Source organism: Eriocheir sinensis, chromosome 18 (genome assembly GCF_024679095.1).
Source record: "Eriocheir sinensis breed Jianghai 21 chromosome 18, ASM2467909v1, whole genome shotgun sequence".
Lineage (NCBI taxonomy): Eukaryota > Metazoa > Arthropoda > Malacostraca > Decapoda > Varunidae > Eriocheir > Eriocheir sinensis.
The window spans coordinates 5,052,717-5,071,826 of record NC_066526.1 but is presented as its reverse complement, the minus strand read 5'-3'; the positions used below and the strand labels follow the sequence as shown (position 1 = coordinate 5,071,826).

General features: G+C 41.4%; 1 protein-coding gene across 1 annotated transcript in view; it reads left to right on the top strand.

Moving 5' to 3' along the window:
* Positions 1-18,243, top strand: part of LOC127000170 (ficolin-1-like) — an 84,824-nt gene extending 66,581 nt beyond the window's left edge. Inside the window, exons 10-13 of the mRNA XM_050863561.1 lie at positions 7,421-7,577; positions 10,570-10,734; positions 11,978-12,102; positions 17,540-18,243. Of these exons, the coding sequence (XP_050719518.1) occupies positions 7,421-7,577; positions 10,570-10,734; positions 11,978-12,102; positions 17,540-17,671 (579 nt within the window). The 3' untranslated portion in view covers positions 17,672-18,243. The remainder of the gene's footprint in view (positions 1-7,420; positions 7,578-10,569; positions 10,735-11,977; positions 12,103-17,539) is intronic.
* Positions 18,244-19,110: the final 867 nt, after the last annotated feature.

Sequence of the window (19,110 nt, the reverse complement as noted above, 5' to 3'; positions counted from 1 at the left end):
GAAAGAAATACAGACAAAGAGGATGCACAGAAACACCGGACACAGAAAAGGACCAAAGAGCAAACAGATAAAAAGGAAGATGGTGACAAAGAAAACACAAACAGGGAAAAAGACAGACAGACAGACAAACAGACAGAGGACAGAAAGGGCAAAGGCAAACACAAAGCCTACAATAGACTCAACATCGAAGTCGAACAAGCGAGTCTCACCCTTACTCGTGTCTGGCTGGCGCATAAAAACAACGCCTGCCCGATGGTTCCTTCTTTGTTCCGATAATACAATAAAAGTGTAACCTTTCCTCGCCTTCCTTTTGTCCCCAAGTGTAGCGACAGCAGCGTTTTGTCCGATATTATTTAGCTCTTTTATTTTGTCTCCCGGATTTTGTTTTTTGATTCGTATAAATTTTTTTTGTCTTCCATATGTCTTGTTGGTGTTGGTGTTCTTGTTGCTGTTGATGATGGTGCTATTGATTGTCTTGTTGTTGTTGTTGTTGTTGCTGCTGTCACCTCCGCCAACCCCAAGGAATTTGTTTTCGGAGCTGCACGATTTATTTTTCGATGTTCGTTGCTCTTTGTGTGTCTGTCTTTTAGCAGGATTACGTTAAAACTCTTCCTTATAACAAAACAGAAAATTTGGTGGAAAGGTGTAACTTTGGTAAAAAAAAATATGCTACGAAATATTGAGAAAAAACGTGAGACTAAAAAAACTTACTGAACGGGAGCAGTGGATAAAAAAAAAAAACTTCATAAAACAATGACTTAGGGCGACCATATGAGAAAAGAAAAATTACCTGTGCTGTAAAGACTGAACAATGAGTGCTTACAGTGTGAACCAGTAGGAGTCTGTGTGTAGGGGGGGGAAGGGGGTGCTAAAAAAAATAATGAAAAAAATGACTAAACTGAAATCAATGAGTGCTTCCTGTTTGATCCAGTAGAGGAGTGATGTAGAGGTGTGTGGGGGGGAGGGTTGCTAAAAATGAATGATTGAAAAAGTGACCAAAGTGGACAATGAGTGCCGCCAGTTTGAACCAATGAGAGTGGATTTTTTTTATCAGAAATTGAAATATCTAAGGGGAGAAAATAAATATTGAAAAAAACGTTTGTACCGCTCCGATGAAAGAAAGTCGAGAAGAGTGGCCGAAAGAGACGCCAATTTCGGGTGTGTGTGAAGGGGAGTGTGCTAAAAATTGAATGAATGGAAAAAAAATAACACCAAAAAACTGAATGAATGGAAAAAAAATAACACCAAAAAACTGAATGAATGAAAGAAACTGATCAAATGAAATAGAATGACAATGACAAATAACTGACAATAAAATAAAAATAAAAATCCCTGAATGAAAAAAATGCTTAAAGAAAAAAAAGAGCATATAAAAAGTGCCGATAGTGTGAACCAAAAAAGAGTGTTGGTGTGGATTTTTTTTTTTTACAACAAAGGAGACAGCTCAAGGGCACACACAAAAAAAGGAAACAATAATAAAAAAAAAGCCCGCTACGGATTACTAAAAAAAATGTCAAATGAATGAATGATTGCGACCGTCGTTATGATAAAATGGTGTCTGATTTAGCGCGAGCCTTTTGACGATTTGTATGCGTCAAATTGGTGTATTGTTTGTGTGGGTTTGTGTATACGTGTATATAACCGGATCTGTGCTCTCCAAGTGTTTTTCTAGTTGATTTTGTTATTTTTATATTTTTTTGTTTGTTTGTTTTCATGATGTCGCCGGTGTTGTTTTTCTTGTTCTTGTTATTGTTGTTGCTATAATTGCTGTCGTTGCTGGTGCTGTTCTTTTTTATCTTCTTTTTCTCGTTCTTCTTCTTCTTCTTCTTCTTCTTCTTCTTCTTCTATTCCTTCTTCTTTTTTTTCTTCTTCTTCTTCTTCTTCTTCTTCTTCTTTTTCTTCTTCTTCTTGATGTTGTTGTTACTATAATTATTGCTGTTGTTGTTGCTGCTGTTCTTTTTATTCTGCTTCTTCTTTTTATATCTTATTTTTCTACTTCTTCTTCTTCTTCTTATTCTTATTCTTCTTCCTCTTCATGTTGTTGTTACTACAATTATTGCTGTCGTTACTGCTGTTGTTCTTTTTTTTCTACTTCTTTTTATATTTTCTTCTTCTTCCTCTTCTTCTTCTTCTGTGGGGTCTTGTTATTCCTTCAGTTAATTATCCTGTTATTTTCTTTCTCATAATTATATACAACTTCGTCGTCGTGTGTGGCTTCCTACTTTTCTTTGCTTTATTCTTTTTTTCCTCATATTTTTCTTTTTCCTAGACCTTTTTTTTCCCCTTCGTTCCTTTCCTTTAGTTTGTTTTGTGTGTATTTTTTCCTCTTTTCCTCGTTCTTCTGTTGCCATTCGTTCCATTCCCATACTTTATCATCCTTTCATTTTGTTTCTCATAACTATATATAACTTTGTCTCTCGTGTAGCTTCCTTTCTTTCTTCCTTCCTTTTCTTTGTTTTCCGAGTGTTTTCTTTGTTTAGTGAGTGTTTTTCCGCAATTCTGTATCATATTTTTCATTACATATATTTTTTTCATTTTATCGTTTTTCTCCTCGTTCTTTTTTAGTTTCGCCCTTCGCTCCCGTCTCGCCGCACGCCGCCGCCCGTCTCGTCCCTTCTGCCACGACGTTAGAACTCACACGTGACTGACAAATTGCTAATGCTTCCTTCACGACGGGGTGCGCAGTCATCATGTAATCTCTCTCTCTCTCTCTCTCTCTCTCTCTCTCTCTCTCTCTCTCTCTCTCTCTCTCTTGCTCTCGGTCTCGATCTCTCTCTCTCGTGCAGGTTCGGAAATGCTGTCAAAACATCGAATTATTATTTTTTTTACTTCCTTTCGTAGTTTCTCATGAATATTCTCTTGCAGGGTTCACTCGCCTCTTAAAGCCTCCCCCTCGCTGTTCCTTGCGTATTCTTCAAGTTGTTTCTTTTGTTTTGTTTTAGTGTTTCGGTCTTATTCATTATCCCTTCTTTGTTTCGTTCCATTCTCCTCCTCATCACCTTTCTATTTCTTTTCTCATTCTCGTTATCTCACTCCTTGTCAGCCATCTTCTTTTCCTTCTCTTCTTTTTTCTCCTCCTCTTCGTCCTTCTCCGTGTCTTAATTCTGTTCTTCTCTTCTTTTGTTTGGTTTATTTATCTTTCTCTTACCGTCTTTTTGTTCTCTTCTGCTTATCTTTCTTTCTTAATTTTGTTCTCCTCTTTCTCTCTTACGTTTTTTCTTCTTCTCTTTCCATCTTATTTATTCCTTTTCTCTCTTACTGTCCCCTCGTTCTCTTCTACTTCTCTCTTACTTTTGTCCTCCTCCTCTTTCCTATATTCTTTCCCCTTCTCTTTCTCTTTTGTCTTGCTTCATGTCTTTCTAACTTCCTTTACCCTCCTCCTCCTCCTCCTCACCTCCTTCCACTATCTCTTCCTCCTCTCGCAGCTACAGAGGAGATATGTTTGGCTTCTGTCTAACGCCTCTTACTCTTCCTCTCGTCCTTCCTTCCTTCCTTCCTTCCTTCCCACGCTTCTTTTCTTTCCTATCTCCCTTTGTTTGGCCTTCAAGTACTTATTTCCTTCCTCCTTCCTTCTCTTCTTCCTCCTCTCATTTTCTTCTCCTCCATCCCTTACTCTTCCTCTGTTTTTTCCTCTCCTCTTTTTTCATTCTGTTTATTTTTTTCTTCGTTGTTTTCTTTCCCTTCGTCTGTTTTCACTTTGTTTAGCTTATATTTTTTTATTGTTGTTTTTGGTGCTGTTATGTTGCTATGTCTTTTCTTTATATGATCTTGTGTTTTGTCAGGGTTTCTCTCTTTCTCTTCACTTTATTTTGTTTCTTCGTATTTTCTCTTCTCCTTTTTATGTACTTATTGTTTTCACCTTTTATCGCATCCTGTTCCATCTCCTTCATCCTCTCCCTTTTATCAGAGCTCTTCACTCCTCTCGTTACTATTCTCCAACTCCTTCCTTCCTTCTGCATCCTCCTCCTTTATCGTATCCTGTTCCATCTCTTCCTTCATCCTCTCCCTTATATCAGAGTTCTTCATCCCCTTGTTACTATCCTCCAACTCCTTCCTCCCTTCTTCTTCATCCTTCCTTCATTCCTCCTCCTCCTCCTCCTCCTCCTCCGAAACAACATAAGAAGGTCAGGCGCAACTAAATTACTGTTCCTCTGAGATCTCAATAGATTTTACTGGTCTGAGTCACGTTTTCCACTCGTCTCTCTCCCTCTCCTCCTCCCTCGCTCTCTCCCTCTCTCCCCCTTTCCCTCTCTGGCCCTTCCTTCTCTCCTCTCATAATGTTCCCTCCCTCCTTCTTCCATTACCTCCTTTTGTCTCTCCTCCTCTTATCTCTCTGTCTTCTCTCCTTCCACTTTTCCTCTTCACTCGTCTTTGTTTCCTCCTCTCTCCACTTATCTCTTCCTTATCATCCTTCTTTCCTTCCTCTCATATCTCCATCCCATTCCTTTTCTCCTTCACTTCTGTCCCTTCCACTCCATATCTTCCTTCCTCCTCATATTGCCTCTTTCCTCCTTTTCTTCTCTCCTCTTCCTCTCCCTCCACCTCCACCTCCGTAACTTTTCCTCCCATCTTGCTTGCTTTAAATCTTCCTTTTTCTTTGTCTCCTCCCATCTTTATCTTTCTTTTTTTTCCTCCACCCCTTTCCCTCTTCTCTTCACTCCTGTATCCTCCTTCCTCCCACTTCTTCCTTTCTTCTCTTCACTCCTGTATCCTCCTTCCTCCCACTTCTTCCTTTCTTCCTTCCTCGTTTCTTCTCCACCACTCCCTCGTCTTTCTTCCCTCCCTTATTTTGCCTCCTCTTTCTCTCTCCTTAATTCTTCTCTCCTTCTTGCTTGTCTCAATTATCCCTTTTGCCTCACTTCTTGCCCTGCCTTGCCTTGCCTTCTTCCTTTACTGTCTCTCTTCTCCTCTTCCTCCTTCCCTCTCCCTCCTCCTCCTCCCCTTCCCTGCCATGTCTGAGGTTCGTGCATTTTGTTGCCGGGTTGTTTACGTCTCTGTTCTTGTGGTGACGAGCCTGGCGCCGCGACCAGAACAAGTCACTCAGATTATGTTGTGGAGGAGGAGGAGGAGACCAGTTCGTGCGTGTGTGTGTGTGTGTGGTGGGGGGGAGGAGTAGGATGGTGGGGAACAGGAATGAGTGGGAGGGGAGGGTGGGGAGGGGCTGTGTGTGTGTGTGTGTGTGTGTGTGTGTGTGTGTGTGTGTGTGTGTGTGTGGAGCCCTGTGGTTAGCTGTTTGTTGTTGGTGGCGTTGGTGGTGGTGAAGTGATGAGGGTGGTGATGGTGGTGGTGGGAATGGGGGTGGAGAATTTAGGGTGGGTGGAGGTTGTTGTTGGTGGTGGGGGTGAAGGTGTCGGGGGGTGGGTGGGAGGGGGGAGTAAGGATGGTGGTGATGGTGGTGGTGGTGGTTTGATGTCGGGGGGATGCGGTTAAATGACGATATGTGTGACGCGTAAGCAAGAACACACACACACACTCACACATACACACATAAATACACGCACATGGTCACACACACACACACACACACACACACACACACACACACACACACACACAAATAGGTTCAAGTATATTTATTTTGAATTTCTGTGTTGGCTTGAAAGTGATCACACACACACACACACACACACACACACACACACACACACACACACACACAGGGGGTATTCAGAGTTGCCAGATGTTATTTTTGTCATGGAGAGAACAAAATGAGAGCCAGTCAATCTCTCTCTCTCTCTCTCTCTCTCTCTCTCTCTCTCTCTCTCTCTCTCTCTCAATTTCACAACCATTGCATTCCTCTTTTTCAGACCACGTGATGAGTGTTGCGTGATTTTGTGTTACGTTGTGATGTAAAACTATTGTATTTCGTTTGTTCGTGTTCTGTTGGGGATTGTGTTTCTGTTTTGATTTGTATTTCTCTCTTTTTTCCTTTTTTGGGGCACATTTTTGCTTTTTCATTAATATTATTTTTTACGTAACTCTTTCCTTTGTTTTGTCTAGTTTCAGTTTTCAGTCACAGATTTGTTTTCCTCTTTTATAATATTATCTTTTACACACTTCTTTTTCTTTGGTTTCGTCTAGTATTCCTTTTTAGTCAGTTTTGCTTCTCTTCTTAATATAATCGATACAACTCTTTCCTTTGTTTAGTCTAGTTTCATTTTTCCGTCACAGATTTGCTTTCCTTTTTTTACTATTATCTTTTACACAGTTATTTTTCTTTGGTTTCGTCTAGTATTCCTTTTTAGTTTTTCTTTTCCTTCTCTTCTTAATATAATCGACAAAACATTTTCCTTTCGTTTTGTCAAGTTTCCTTTTTAGTCACAGTTTTGCTTTTACTTTTAATATCATCTTCTTTTACCCAACTCTTTCCCTTCGTGTGTGTCTAGTTCAATTTGGTCTATTTTTACCAGGTCTCGTGTTTTGTGTCCGTCTCGCTTCATTTGTTTGTTTTCCCCTCCTCCATGTTTTTCTTCCCTTAGCTTTTAATCTTCCTTGTTTTCCTTTACCTCTAAATTAGTGTCTTTCTTCTCCCTGCCTTTTTTGTCATCAACGGACGTCAAGTTTTGTTTCCAAACTATATTTCATTTTAACTTCCTCCTTCGTCTCACCACCGCCACTTCTCCTCCTCCTCCTCCTCCTCCTCCCAGCCTCCGTCCCTTTGTCCTCATACCCTTCCTCATTTTTCCTCTTTCTTTCCTTCTCGTTTTAATCTTCCTTTACTTTTTCAATCTCTTATGTACTAACAGAAAACTTACGGGACACATTCTTTGATCAGAAACCCCAAAAATTCTTATCCATTTTTCAATATAATACTTTTCCTCCTCGATGTCTTTTTTTTTCCTTCTCTTCTTCCTCCATCTTCCTCCCTTCCTCCTGATCCTCTTCTTTATTATTTTTCTACTACTATTACACCAGCTCCTCTTTCTCGTCCTCCATCTCTTTCTTCTTCTCCCATTAATACTACTACTGCATGTCTTCCTCCTCCTCCTCCTCCTCCTCCTCCTCCTCCTCCCCATATATCTTCCTTCTCTTACCACTATTCTTCCATCTCTTTCTTCTCCTCCTCCTCCTCTCCATCTCTTTCTTCTACTCCTCCTCCTACTACCACTATTCTGTATCTTCCTTCTCCTCCTCCATCTCTTTCTTCTCCTCCTCCTCCTCCTCCTCCTCCTCCATCTCTTCCTTCTCCTCCTACTGCTGTTCTTCCATCTTTCCCTTCTCCTTCTCCTCCTCCTCTCCTCCTCCTCCTCTCCTCCTATTTCTACCACTACTCCATCTCTTCCTTCTTCTCGTTCTCCTCCTCCTTCTCCTCCTCCTCCTCCTTCTCATCATCAGCAGCAGTAGCATCTTCATCACCATTCCCACATTATTCCTCCTCCTCCTCCTTCTCCTCCTCCATCATTCACCTCTCCTCCCTCAGGTGTGGTGTGAGCTGGAGGAAGGAGGACCCTCGTGGACGGTGATCCAGCGCCGCGGCTCCAAGACCTCCGAGACGCCTCACCCCGTCGTGGACTTCTTCAGGAGCTGGGCGGAGTACAAGTGGGGCTTCGGCAACCTGGAGGGGGAGTACTGGCTCGGTAAGTCCTGCGGCTGTTTGTCAAGGGCGTTAGGAGAGGCTAAAGAAAACGCTGTGAGAGGTCTTTGGATTTACTCGAAGAAGGAGCACTTGATCTTTTGTGAGGGTATTTGATAGGCTTAACTAATTGAAAAGAGGGTTTTATGATTTCCTAAGACCATTCTCTGTCTGTCAAGCGCGTTGGTAGGGGCGAAACAAGACGCTGTGGGAGATGTTAATATTTGTTCGAAGAAGAAGCGTTTGGTCTTTCTTTAGGGGTTTAGAAATGTTTTAGAAGTTAATAAAAAGTACCTTAAATAAGGAAACATGACGCTGTGAGAGGTGTTTGGATGTGCTCGGAGAAGAAGCATTTCTCTCTTCACTTGGGGTCAGGAATGTATGCGTAATTGATTAAAGTGCCTGAGAGTGTTTACTGGTTCCATAACTCCATTGTCAACTAATCTAGGCATTGAGAAAGACCAGAAAAAAGATAAGAGGTTGATGCTATGAAGGCCGTTTGCGTTTGTTCGACTAGAATGCGTTTGATTATTTTGGAAACCAGGAAGGACTGAAGAGTTTGATTAAAGTATTGTCAAAGGAAATATTAGCTCAGTAGGTCCTTCGCCATTCACTCAGGACGGCGGAGTGACTAAGTGGTAAAAAGTAGACGCAGTGAAGGACGCTTAGTTCAGCTGAGATGCATCTGATTAACCTCTTGAAACCAGGAAGGGCTCATGCAGCGAGACAGTTCGCCCTTTTGTTAGGTCCCTTGTCATCCCCAGCCGCTCAAGGACACTGGGAAGGACTTGACTTGGTATAAAACGTCAATTGTGTTCAGTTTATTGAGATTTGCAGGGCTAGAACCTGAGTGATATGAAGTGCCTGAAGAGAACTAACTGAGTCCAGGTCTGTTGCTATTAGGTTATTTTTAGAGAAAGGGCTTTGGAAGTTTCAATGTAGGTAATGCAAAGTTTATCTGGATTTTCTTGTTTAAAAAGACAGTAAGACACCACACCAAGCGATTCTGACCCTCTTTTGGGGGCTACTCGGTCAAGTTTGAGCAAGAGCAGTGCCACTGACCTTTTTTTTTTTGTGTGGCTTTGTTTTATTGCGTGGTTGTGAAAGGCTTTGTGGGAGGAAGGAAACAAGGAAGGAAGGAAGGAAAGAGAAGAGGATAATGAAAGAAGGAGGAAAAAAGGAACGAAGGAAGGAAGAAAAGAAGGAGGGAGGGAAGATAAAAAAGAAGGATGAAAGAAAGGAAAGAAGAAAATGCATAAGTAAATGGAAAGAAGGAAAGACATGAATGAAGGATAGAAGAAAGGAAGGAAGGAAAAACACCTCATCAACCAATAATTCTAACCCTCTTATATTTGCTCTTTTAACGTACGGAGGAGCAGCGCCAGTGGTCTTTTTTGTTTCTTCTTTTGGATTTACTCGATTAGAAAGAGTCAAGACACCTCATACACCGAGTTTAACCGTCTTTTAGCTACTCGATCAACTTTTTACGGGAACAGCGCAAGTGGGGTTTTGTTTTGTTTTTTCCTTTCTTTATGTCCTTGAGCTACAAACTTTACCGTCAAAATAATGATGGGCTTCTCTTCAGGGGACTAAGAAGGAGTTACACGATTACCCAAAAATACCCAAAAAGTAGATGAATGCAATTACTGTTCGGATTTGCTCAACTGGGAAGACGACGGAGCGCTCTTCATCAAATCCTGCCACTGAATGAACGGCTTAACATGATGGACTATATTGGTTTAAGGAATGTGTGAGGGCGTCCTTCGTTACTCAGAATATCCTTGAGTCCTTTTTTTTTACCTCCGTCGCCCAAGCTCCCGGTACCCAAGGAGGGGGATTAGCGTGTCTTAATGTGTCTGTGTGAGGAATGTGTTGGCTTAAGCGGCTCAGGGGACAACGCTTGGTCAGTCCTTTTGGCTCTTTTATCTCTCTATCGTTCATGTTCTCCACTTTATCGTCCTTTCCCTCTCTCTCTTACGTTTCCCCTCTTTGTTCAGTCTTCCCGCTTTCCCACATCATCAGCAGCAGCAGCATCGTCATCATCATTCACCATTTCCTCCTCCTCTTCCTCCTTCTCCTTCTTTTCCTCGTCTGTTCTTTCTCCCTTCGTTCTACACTGCTTGTCATTTCCTCGCTTCTTCCTCCTCCAATCACGTATACTCGAGTTGTCTTAAATGGCTTTCTCATCTTTCTTCTCCCCCCTCTTCTTACCTTCATCATCACCCTCTCTTCATTATCCTTGCCTCTTATTGCTGTTCTCTTTTCCTCCACCTTCACCATTATCTATATCCCCTCTTTGTTCTTCTTTAAACTCTCACCACTATCACCTCACCCCTTCATCACTATCATCATCATCTTGTTACCTTCTTCCTCTCATTACCATCTCCCTTTCGTCACTCCATTCCCTTCTGTCTTCACACTCTTATTGCTCTTCTCTCTTCACCCTCTTCTAATTCCCTTCCTCCCTGTTGTCTTCCTCCTCTTTGACTCTCCTTTCGTCTCCTCTTCTTCCTCGCCCTTCTCTCACTTCCACCTTAATCCTTTCCTGGTCCTCCCCTCATCCGATCATCACTGTCAGCCCCTCGTCCTCTCCCTTGCCTCTCCCTGCTCTCATCTCATTTACTTTATTTATCCGCCCTCCTCGTACTCCTCTATGTCACCCCTTCGTCCTCTCGTCACTTTCCTCATCCTCCTCTCACCATCACCCTCTTCTCATTCCCTTCCTGTTCCTCATCCGCCCTAGTTCTCGTCCTTCTCTTTGTCACTTGTCTTCGTTCTCTCTTCACCTTCCACCTAATTCCTCTCTTGGTCTTCTCTTCATCCGATCATCATTGCTCACCCCTAGATCTTCTCTTCACCATCCTCATCTTCCTATCACCCTCGCCGTCTCCTTCCCTTCCTGGTTCCCTCTTCACCATCCTCGTCTTCCTATCACCCTCGCCCTCTCCTTCCTTTCCGTGTCCCCTCTTCACCCGTCCTCGTCTCGTCCTCGCCAGGCCTCGAGTACATCCATCAGCTGACTCAATCCGGGGACTACGAGCTGAGGGTGGACCTACAGGACTGGGCCAACGAGACGCGCTGGGCCAAGTACGAGCACTTCTCCCTCTCCCACGAGGACCACAACTACACGCTCTCCCTGGGCGACTACGAGGGCACGGCAGGTCAGTCTTGGGGTGGTTGGCTACGTGATGGCTTGGGTCGGGAGGTCAAGTAATTTTTCGTAGGCGTTTTTGTATCTTTTTTTTTGTATGTGGGTTCTCTTAAGCTTAACCTTCCTTGCCGTAAAATATGGAATTCAAGGGTCATTTCTAGGAGGGTTTTCAAGGGTTTTCATTTTTTTTCTGTTGTTTTTTTTAGGTTATTTTTTTTATTGTTTGTTTGTTTGGGGGAGGGGTTATCGGTGTTGGTTTTCATGTTTTTTTTCTGGTTTGTTTTTGCTTAGTATTCAAATTTAATGTTTGTTTTTAGGTAATTTTTTGGGTGTTGTTGCTGTAGAAGTTTTTTGTTATCCTATTTTGGTTTGTCTAAGTATATTTAAGGTCTGGTTTAGCTTGGTTTTCAAAGGGTTTATTATTAGTGTCTGCAAGATCTTTTTTTTTGTGTGTGTGTGTGTGTGTGTGTGTGTGTGTGTGTGTGTGTGTGTGTGTGTGTGTGTGTGTGTGTGTGTGTGTGTGTGTGTGTGTGTGTGTGTGTGTGTGTGTGTGTGTGTGTGTGTGTGTGTGTGTGTGTGTATGTTACTGACGTATTTTTGTAAAGGTATCTCATTCTTGTCCCATTTTATGTAATCATCACTTACTTCTGTCCTATTTTTGTAACCCTCACTTAGTTATGTATTTCTAATTAACTCGCAACTCTAACTAACTCATTCCTATCCCTTTTCCATAACCACAACTAATGCCTGTCTATTCTGTTCCTTTAACTCATTTCTAACCCACCCCTCTTGAAACTCTTGTAGCTGTACCTCATTTCAAGCCCATTTCCATAACCACAACTAATGCCTGTCAGCTTTGTATCTGTAACCCACTTCTAACCCACCCCTCTTGTAGCTGTACCTCATTTCAAACCCTTTTCCACAACTATAACTAATGCCTGTATCTGTTCTGTCCCTGTAACCCAATTCTAATCCACCTCTTTTGTAACTGTAACCCTTTTTCATAACCACAATTAATGCCTGTCTGTTTTGCCCTTGTAACCCACTTGTAACCCACCCCTCTTGAAGCTGTACCTCATTTCAAGCTCTTTCCCACAAACAAAACTAATGTCTGTCTGTTTTGTCCCTGTAACCCACTTCTAATCCACCTCTTTTGTAACTGTAGCCCTTTTTCATAACCACAACTAATGCCCATCTCTGTTCTGTCCCTGCAACACCTTTTAAACACACACCCCTCTCGTCTCCTCTTGCAGGTAACTCGCTCAGGTACCACCAGGGCGCTCCCTTCAGCACACGAGACCGGGACAACGACTTCAACCCTCGAGGACACTGCGCCAGGACCTTCCACGGCGCCTGGTGGTTCACGGCTTGTCACGAGGTAAGGATGAGGGGGAGAGAGGGGAGAGAGAGTGAGGGAGGGAGGAAGGGCGGGTGGAAAGGATGGAGTGAAGGATAGAAAGGAAGGGAGGGGGGGTGAGAGAGCGAAGGAGAGAGAGAGGAAGGGTGAATAAGGAAAAGGATAGAGTGAAGGACGGATGAAGGGTGTACCTCTTTTGTTTCTTTTTTAGGAGCAGCGAGTAGCGGGCTTTTTTTTATTATTGTTTTCTTTCTTTGTGTGCCCTTGAGCTGCCTCCTTTGTTGTAAAAAAAAACAAAAAAAAAACAGAGGGGAAAGAGGAAGGGAGGGAGAGAGGGAGGGAGGAAGGATGGAGAGGATGGAGTGAAGGATAGAAGAAGGACAGAAGGATGGTGTTTGGTTGGTGGATATCAAGTATGGGAGGAGGAAGTGAAGATGGGAAGGACAGAAGAATAGGAAGAAGAGAGAGAGAAGGGGAGAGAAGAACAAAGGGATGCAAATATATGAAAAAGTAGAAAGAAGGAGCGAAGGAGGAACAGAATGCGGGAGATATAGGCGAAGGAAGTATAGGAAGAAGGGGATGGCGATGATGAAGTAGAAAGAGCATGGAAGGAGAGAGAAGAGTTTGGCAATTAAGGAAAAGGGAGAGAAAAGTTCAGGTATTAAAGAGTACTTAGAAGAGAACATAAGGAACGTGAGGCGAAGGGGTAGATGAAGGAAGAGAATGGAGTGTGAGGGAAAAAGAAGGAAAAGAAAAGAAATAAAGAAAGGAAAGAGTTAGGGTGAAAGTGCAGACAGTGGAAAAAAATAGTGGATGAATGGAAGAAAAAAGTGGATGAATGGAAGAAAAGAGCAGATGAATGGAAGAAAATAATGGATGAGTGGAAGAAAAAATGGATGAATGAAAGAAAAAAGTGGATGAATGGAAAATAATGGATGAATGGAAGAAAAAAGTGGATGAATGAAAGAAAATAATGGGTGAATGGAAGAAAATTGCGAATGAGTGGAAGAAAATAGTGAATGGAAGGGAGAAAGAAAAAGAGGTCAATAGAGAAAGGGAAATCAGAAAGAGGAAAGGAGTGAGGAATATTACGAATAGGAAGATGAAGGAAAAGAGAAAAAGGGGAAGAGATGAAAAAAAAAGGTAAAGCAGGACCAGGGAGGAAGACGAATAAGAAATAGGAGAAAAGAGAAGAAAAAAACAAAGAAGAAAAAGAAAAATAGTGAAAAATCGAGAAAGGAAACAGAAATATCAAAAAGGAGGGCATTGGGGTGAAGGTGAAGGCGGAAGAGATGGAGAAGAAGAAGAAGAAGAGGAGCAAGAAGGTCAAGGAGGAGGAGGAGGGGGAGGGGATGAAGAAGAAGAAGGAGATCAAGGATAAGAGGCAAGGACAAGGATGAGGTTGAAGAGGGATGGGAAGGAGAAAAGAGGGAAAGGAAGTGAAGAGTAAAAATGGTGGTCACTCAATGCAGGAGGAGGGGGAGGAGGAGAAAGAAGAAGAAGAAAAAGAAGAGGAGCGTGTGGGCCGAAGAGTAGAGAAAAGGAGAATCGAGTGAAGGGGAGAGACAAAAGAGAAAAAACGAGGAACAAGAGGAGGAGGGGAAGGAGTAGAACGAGGAGGAGGAGGAGGAAGAAGAAGAAGAAGAAGAAGAAAAAGAAGAGGAGCGTGTGGGCCGAAGAGGAGAGAAGAGGAGAATCGAGTGAAGGGGAGAGACAAAAGAGAAAAAACGAGGAACAAGAGGAGGAGGGGAAGGAGTAGAACGAGGAGGAGGAGGAGGAAGAAGAATAAGAAGAAGAAAAAGAAGAGGAGCGTGTGGGCCGAAGAGGAGAGAAGAGGAGAATCGAGTGAAGGGGAGAGACAAAAGAGGAAAAACGAGGAACAAGAGGAGGAGGAGGAGAAGGAGGAGGAGGAGGAGGAGGAAGGGTGCATATCCCACAATTGCGAAGAAAGTTTTGGATGCGAAACAAAGGGTTAAAATGCGTGATGAAGGCGAGGGTGAAGTTAGGGGAGAGAGGGGTGAGAGGGACAAACTGTATAAATGATAGGAAATGAAAAAAACGACAAACCCTACTATTGAAAAGGGGGAGGAAGGCCGAACTAAAGCAGTCTCCGCTAAAACATGAAGGCTGGAAATTGAACAGAAAACGGGAATACAGAGCCAAATGTCAGAGCCAGAGCAACGGTTTAATTTAGTAAGAAACAGAAATATACACGAGATAGAAGGAGAGGAAGGGAGACCAGTCGGCTTAGTCATGACAAGTCTGGAAAGCTATTTACTCACCCGGTCTTCCTGTGTGTTTCTGTCTATCTTTGTCTATCTTACTGTCTATCTTATCTATCTTACTTCCATTTCAGAGTTTTAGTTGTATTTCCATTATCCGTATGACAGCTGAGATTGTTCCAGCATTTGATTGTTTTCCTTCAGTCTTCCACATTTTATTTCTTCGTTTCATCCATTTTCATATATTTAGCTTCATAGTTTTCTATCATCCACCTATTCATCCACTTTTCATCCTCTTTTTTCATCCATTTGACGTTATATTTTCCAGTCATCCACTTATTGATCCTCCTCTTCATTGTCTTTTTCATCCATTTGACGTAATACTTTCCTGTCATCCACTTATTCATCCTTCTCTTCATCTACTTTTTCATCCATTTGACGTAATATTTTTCTGTCATCCACTTATTCATCCTCCTCTTCATCTACTATTTCATCCATTTGACGTAAGAATTTCCTGTCATCCACTTATTCATCCTCTTTTTCATCCTCTTTTTCATCCATTTGTAATATTTTTCTGTCATCCACTTATTCATCCTCCTTTTAATCAACTTTTTCAGCCATTTGACGTAATATTTTCCTGTCATCCACTTATTCATCCTCTACTTCACCCACCTGATTTATATTCCCCTTTCATCTACTTATTTATCATCTTCTTCATCCACTTGACTTATATTTTCCTTTCCATTCCCTTATTCATCCATTTTTTCATCCATTTAACAATAACTTCCTTTGATTCACTTATTCATCCTCTGTTTCATCCACCTGGCGTAACATTATCCTGTCATCCATATATTCATCCACTTCTCCATCCACTAGACTTACATTTTCCCTCCATCTACTTTATCATCCACCTGGCGTTACATTTTCCTGTCATCCATTTATTCATCCATCTCTTCATCCACTAGACTTATATTTTCCTGTCATCCACTTATGCATCCACTTTTTCATCCATTTGACGTGATATTTTCCTTTCGGGTCTATAAACTCATCCAGTCTCAATTTTGGAGTTTCATTGGTATCTTCATTATTAACTACCCGATTAATTGCTCTGTTTCATTCATCTACTGCCTGGTTTCACTCACCCACTGTTTCATTCTCTTCATCCACTGTTTTGTTACTCTCATCCATTGTTTCATCCATTTCACCTTCTGTTTTATACCTCTAATTTACTGTTTCATTTCATTCATCCACTTTTTTGTTCTGTTCATCCACTGTTTCATCATATTAATCCACTCTTTTGTTTCATTATCGCTGTTTCCTTCCATTTCATCAACTGTTTCTTTCTATTCTTTCATTCTCTTGTTCCATTGATTCACCGTTTCATTTTTTTTTCGTTTTTTGTCCTTTTCTCATCACTTTCTTTTTTTCTTTATCCTCTCTTTTCCTCCATTCATCCACTTTTCCTCCATTCATCCACTCTTTTCCTCCATTCATCCACTCTTTTCCTCCATTCATCCACTCTTTTCCTCCATTCATCCACTCTTTTCCTCCACTCATCCACTCTTTTCCTCCATTCATCCACTCTTTTCCTCCATTCATCCACTATTTTCCTCCATTCATCCACTCTTTTCCTTCATTCATCCACTTTTTTCTCCATTCATCCACTCTTTTCCTCCACTCATCCACTCTTTTCCTCCATTCATCCACTCTTTTCCTCCATTCATCCACTCTTTTCCTCCATTCATCCACTATTTTCCTCCATTCATCCACTATTTTCCTCCATTCATCCACTATTTTCCTCCATTCATCCACTTTTTTTTCTCCATTCATCCACTCTTTTCCTCCATTCATCCATTTTTCCTCCATTCATCCACTATTTTCCTCCATTCATCCACTATTTTCCTCCATTCATCCACTATTTTCCTCCATTCATCCACTATTTTCTTCCATTCATCCACTATTTTCCTCCATTCATCCACTATTTTCCTCCATTCATCCACTTTTCCTCCATCCATCCACTATTTTCTTCCATTCATCCATTATTTTCCTCCATTCATCTACTATTTTCCTCCATTCATCCACTATTTTCCTCCATTCATCCACTCTTTTCCTCCATTCATCCACTCTTTTCCTCCATTCGTCCACTATTTTCCTCCATTCATCCATTATTTTCCTCCATTCATCCACTATTTTCCTCCATTCCTCCATTATTTTCCTCCATTCATCCATTATTTTTCTCCATTCATCCACAATTTTCCTCCATTCATCCATTATTTTCTTCCATTCATCCACTATTTTCCTCCATTCATCCACTATTTTCCTCCATTCATCCACTATTTTCCTCCATTCATCCAGTATTTTCCTCCATTCATCCACTATTTTCTTCCATTCATCCACTATTTTCTTCCATTCATCCACTATTTTCCTCCATTCATCCACTATTTTCCTCCATTCATCCACTATTTTCCTCCATTCATCCACTATTTTCCTCCATTCATCCACTATTTTCTTCCATTCATCCACTATTTTCCTCCATTCATCCACTATTTTCCTCCATTCATCCACTATTTTCCTCCATTCATCCACTATTTTCCTCCATTCATCCACTATTTTCTTCCATTCATCCACTATTTTCTTCCATTCATCCACTATTTTCCTCCATTCATCCACTATTTTCCTCCATTCATCCACTATTTTCCTCCATTCATCCACTATTTTCCTCCATTCATCCACTATTTTCCTCCATTCATCCACTATTTTCCTCCATTCATCCACTGTTTTCGTCCATTCATCCCCTCTTTTCTTCTATTCATCCCTAATTTTCCTCCATTCATCCCTTATTTTCCTCCATTCATCCCTTATTGTTCTCTACTCATCCACTGTTTTCATCCATTTTAATCTTCTTCATCCACCACTCTTCCATCCATCCACTCTTATCTTCCCTTTCTTCCGTTTTTATCCATTATTTCTTCTATTCATCCACCGGTTTCTTCCATTTCCTTCGTGTTCATCCAATACTTTCCTCCATCCCTTCCGTTTCCATCTATTTTCTTCCATCCATCCGCTTTTTATTTTATTCTTTACCATTTTCTTCTACTTTTTTCTTTTTACCCTCTGCTTTCTTTCCCTTTCTTTCGTTTTCATGCACGCTTTTCTTCCTTTCTCCACTACTTTCTTCCATTCATCCACTACATTCTTCTCCTCACTCCACCTGTTTCCTCGTCTCACCCTCACAGTCTCACCTGAACGGGCGCTACCACCACGGCCGTCACAAGAGCTACGGGGACGGGATCAACTGGATGGCTTTCCGCGGACACAACTACTCCTTGAAGTACTCCAGGATGATGATAAGGAGGACCAACATCTAAGCCGGCGAGGGTAGAGCAAAGAAAAGGAAAGAAGAGAGAGGGAAGAAAACAAAATGGATAAAAAAGTAAGGTGTTCTGTGCACTCTAGAATCTTGTCTTGCACGTAGTTTGGGAGAAGAAAAGAGGAGGAGGAGGAGGAGGAGGAGGAAGAAGAAGTGCGTAAATAGAAGTAAGTGGAGGAGAAGGAGTCGGAGGTAGTGGTATTGATGGAGGAGTTTGCAAAGATTCATAGCGCGTTAAGCAAACATTACACGTGATTAGTTAGTCGATCAATTAGAAAAAAAAACACTGCATGCATGAGGATGATCAATGGCGTAGAAGGAGGAGGAAGAGGAGAAAGAGAAGAGAAAATATGAAATGATGAAAGACAAAAAGGAAAAAGGAAACTGAATATTCAACGAGGCAAATTGGACTTACAGAATCTACAAACGAAGCAGGAAAACTTAATAAAAATCGGAGAACTGATAGAAAAAAATTACTTGGCATTGGACAAAAAGGAGAAAGAGAAATGTCAGAAGAGAGAAAACATAAAGAAAACCGATGTTTTAAATTTGTATAGGACGAAAACATAGTTAAAGAACTGGAAAGGTTGAAATGATAACTGGTACAAAAAAGTGTTACATTACGCAAAAAGGAGAAAGAGAAATACAAGATGACAGAAGGCAAAAAGGAAACTGATAAATTCAACTTATATTGAACATAAAAAGTGAAAAAGAAAAGAAGTTAAAGATTTGTAAAGATTAAAAAAGACAAATGTTAGGAGAAAGAAACCATAAATAAACTGAATCATTAAACATATATTAAACTAAAAGGTGAGAAAGAAAAGAAGCTAGAGGTGTGGAAAGGTGAAAAAAGATAATTGTTAGAAGGAATAAAAACTGACGCATTAAATATTGAACGAAAAAAAAAGAAAAAAAAGGAAGTTAGTGATTTGAAAAGGTTAAAAATGGGACGCGTTAGAGCCAACACTTGAATAGCTGAGTCACGTGCAATGGTTTCTAGGCTTCATGTAGACAGACTAACCCGTAAGAAGCACCTCGCCTTCCGGGGCTCCTTATGTACATGTGACTAGGGTAACACTATCCCCATGTATACACTACCCTGTATGTATGTATGTATTTACCAGGACACGTGCATAGAACACCCGTAAGCAGTAGATATAACTCCCCGTGAGCCTCGACTAGTGTTTAGGAGGCGCAATAACCGTTCGCTTAGACTCGGGGTGGGGTCACTTTAGTTAATCAGGACACGAAGTTGCGATGAGGCTCCGTTACATTTCGGAGAGTTTATCTAAAAAGACGAAGTGATGGTACGCAACGAAGAAGTAGATAAAGGCGAAGAAAAACGAGATTGTAAATAACAGAGGTTCTTTTGGGGTGGGGTCACTTTAGTTAATCAGGACACGAAGTTGCGATGAGGCTCCGTTACATTTTGGAAAG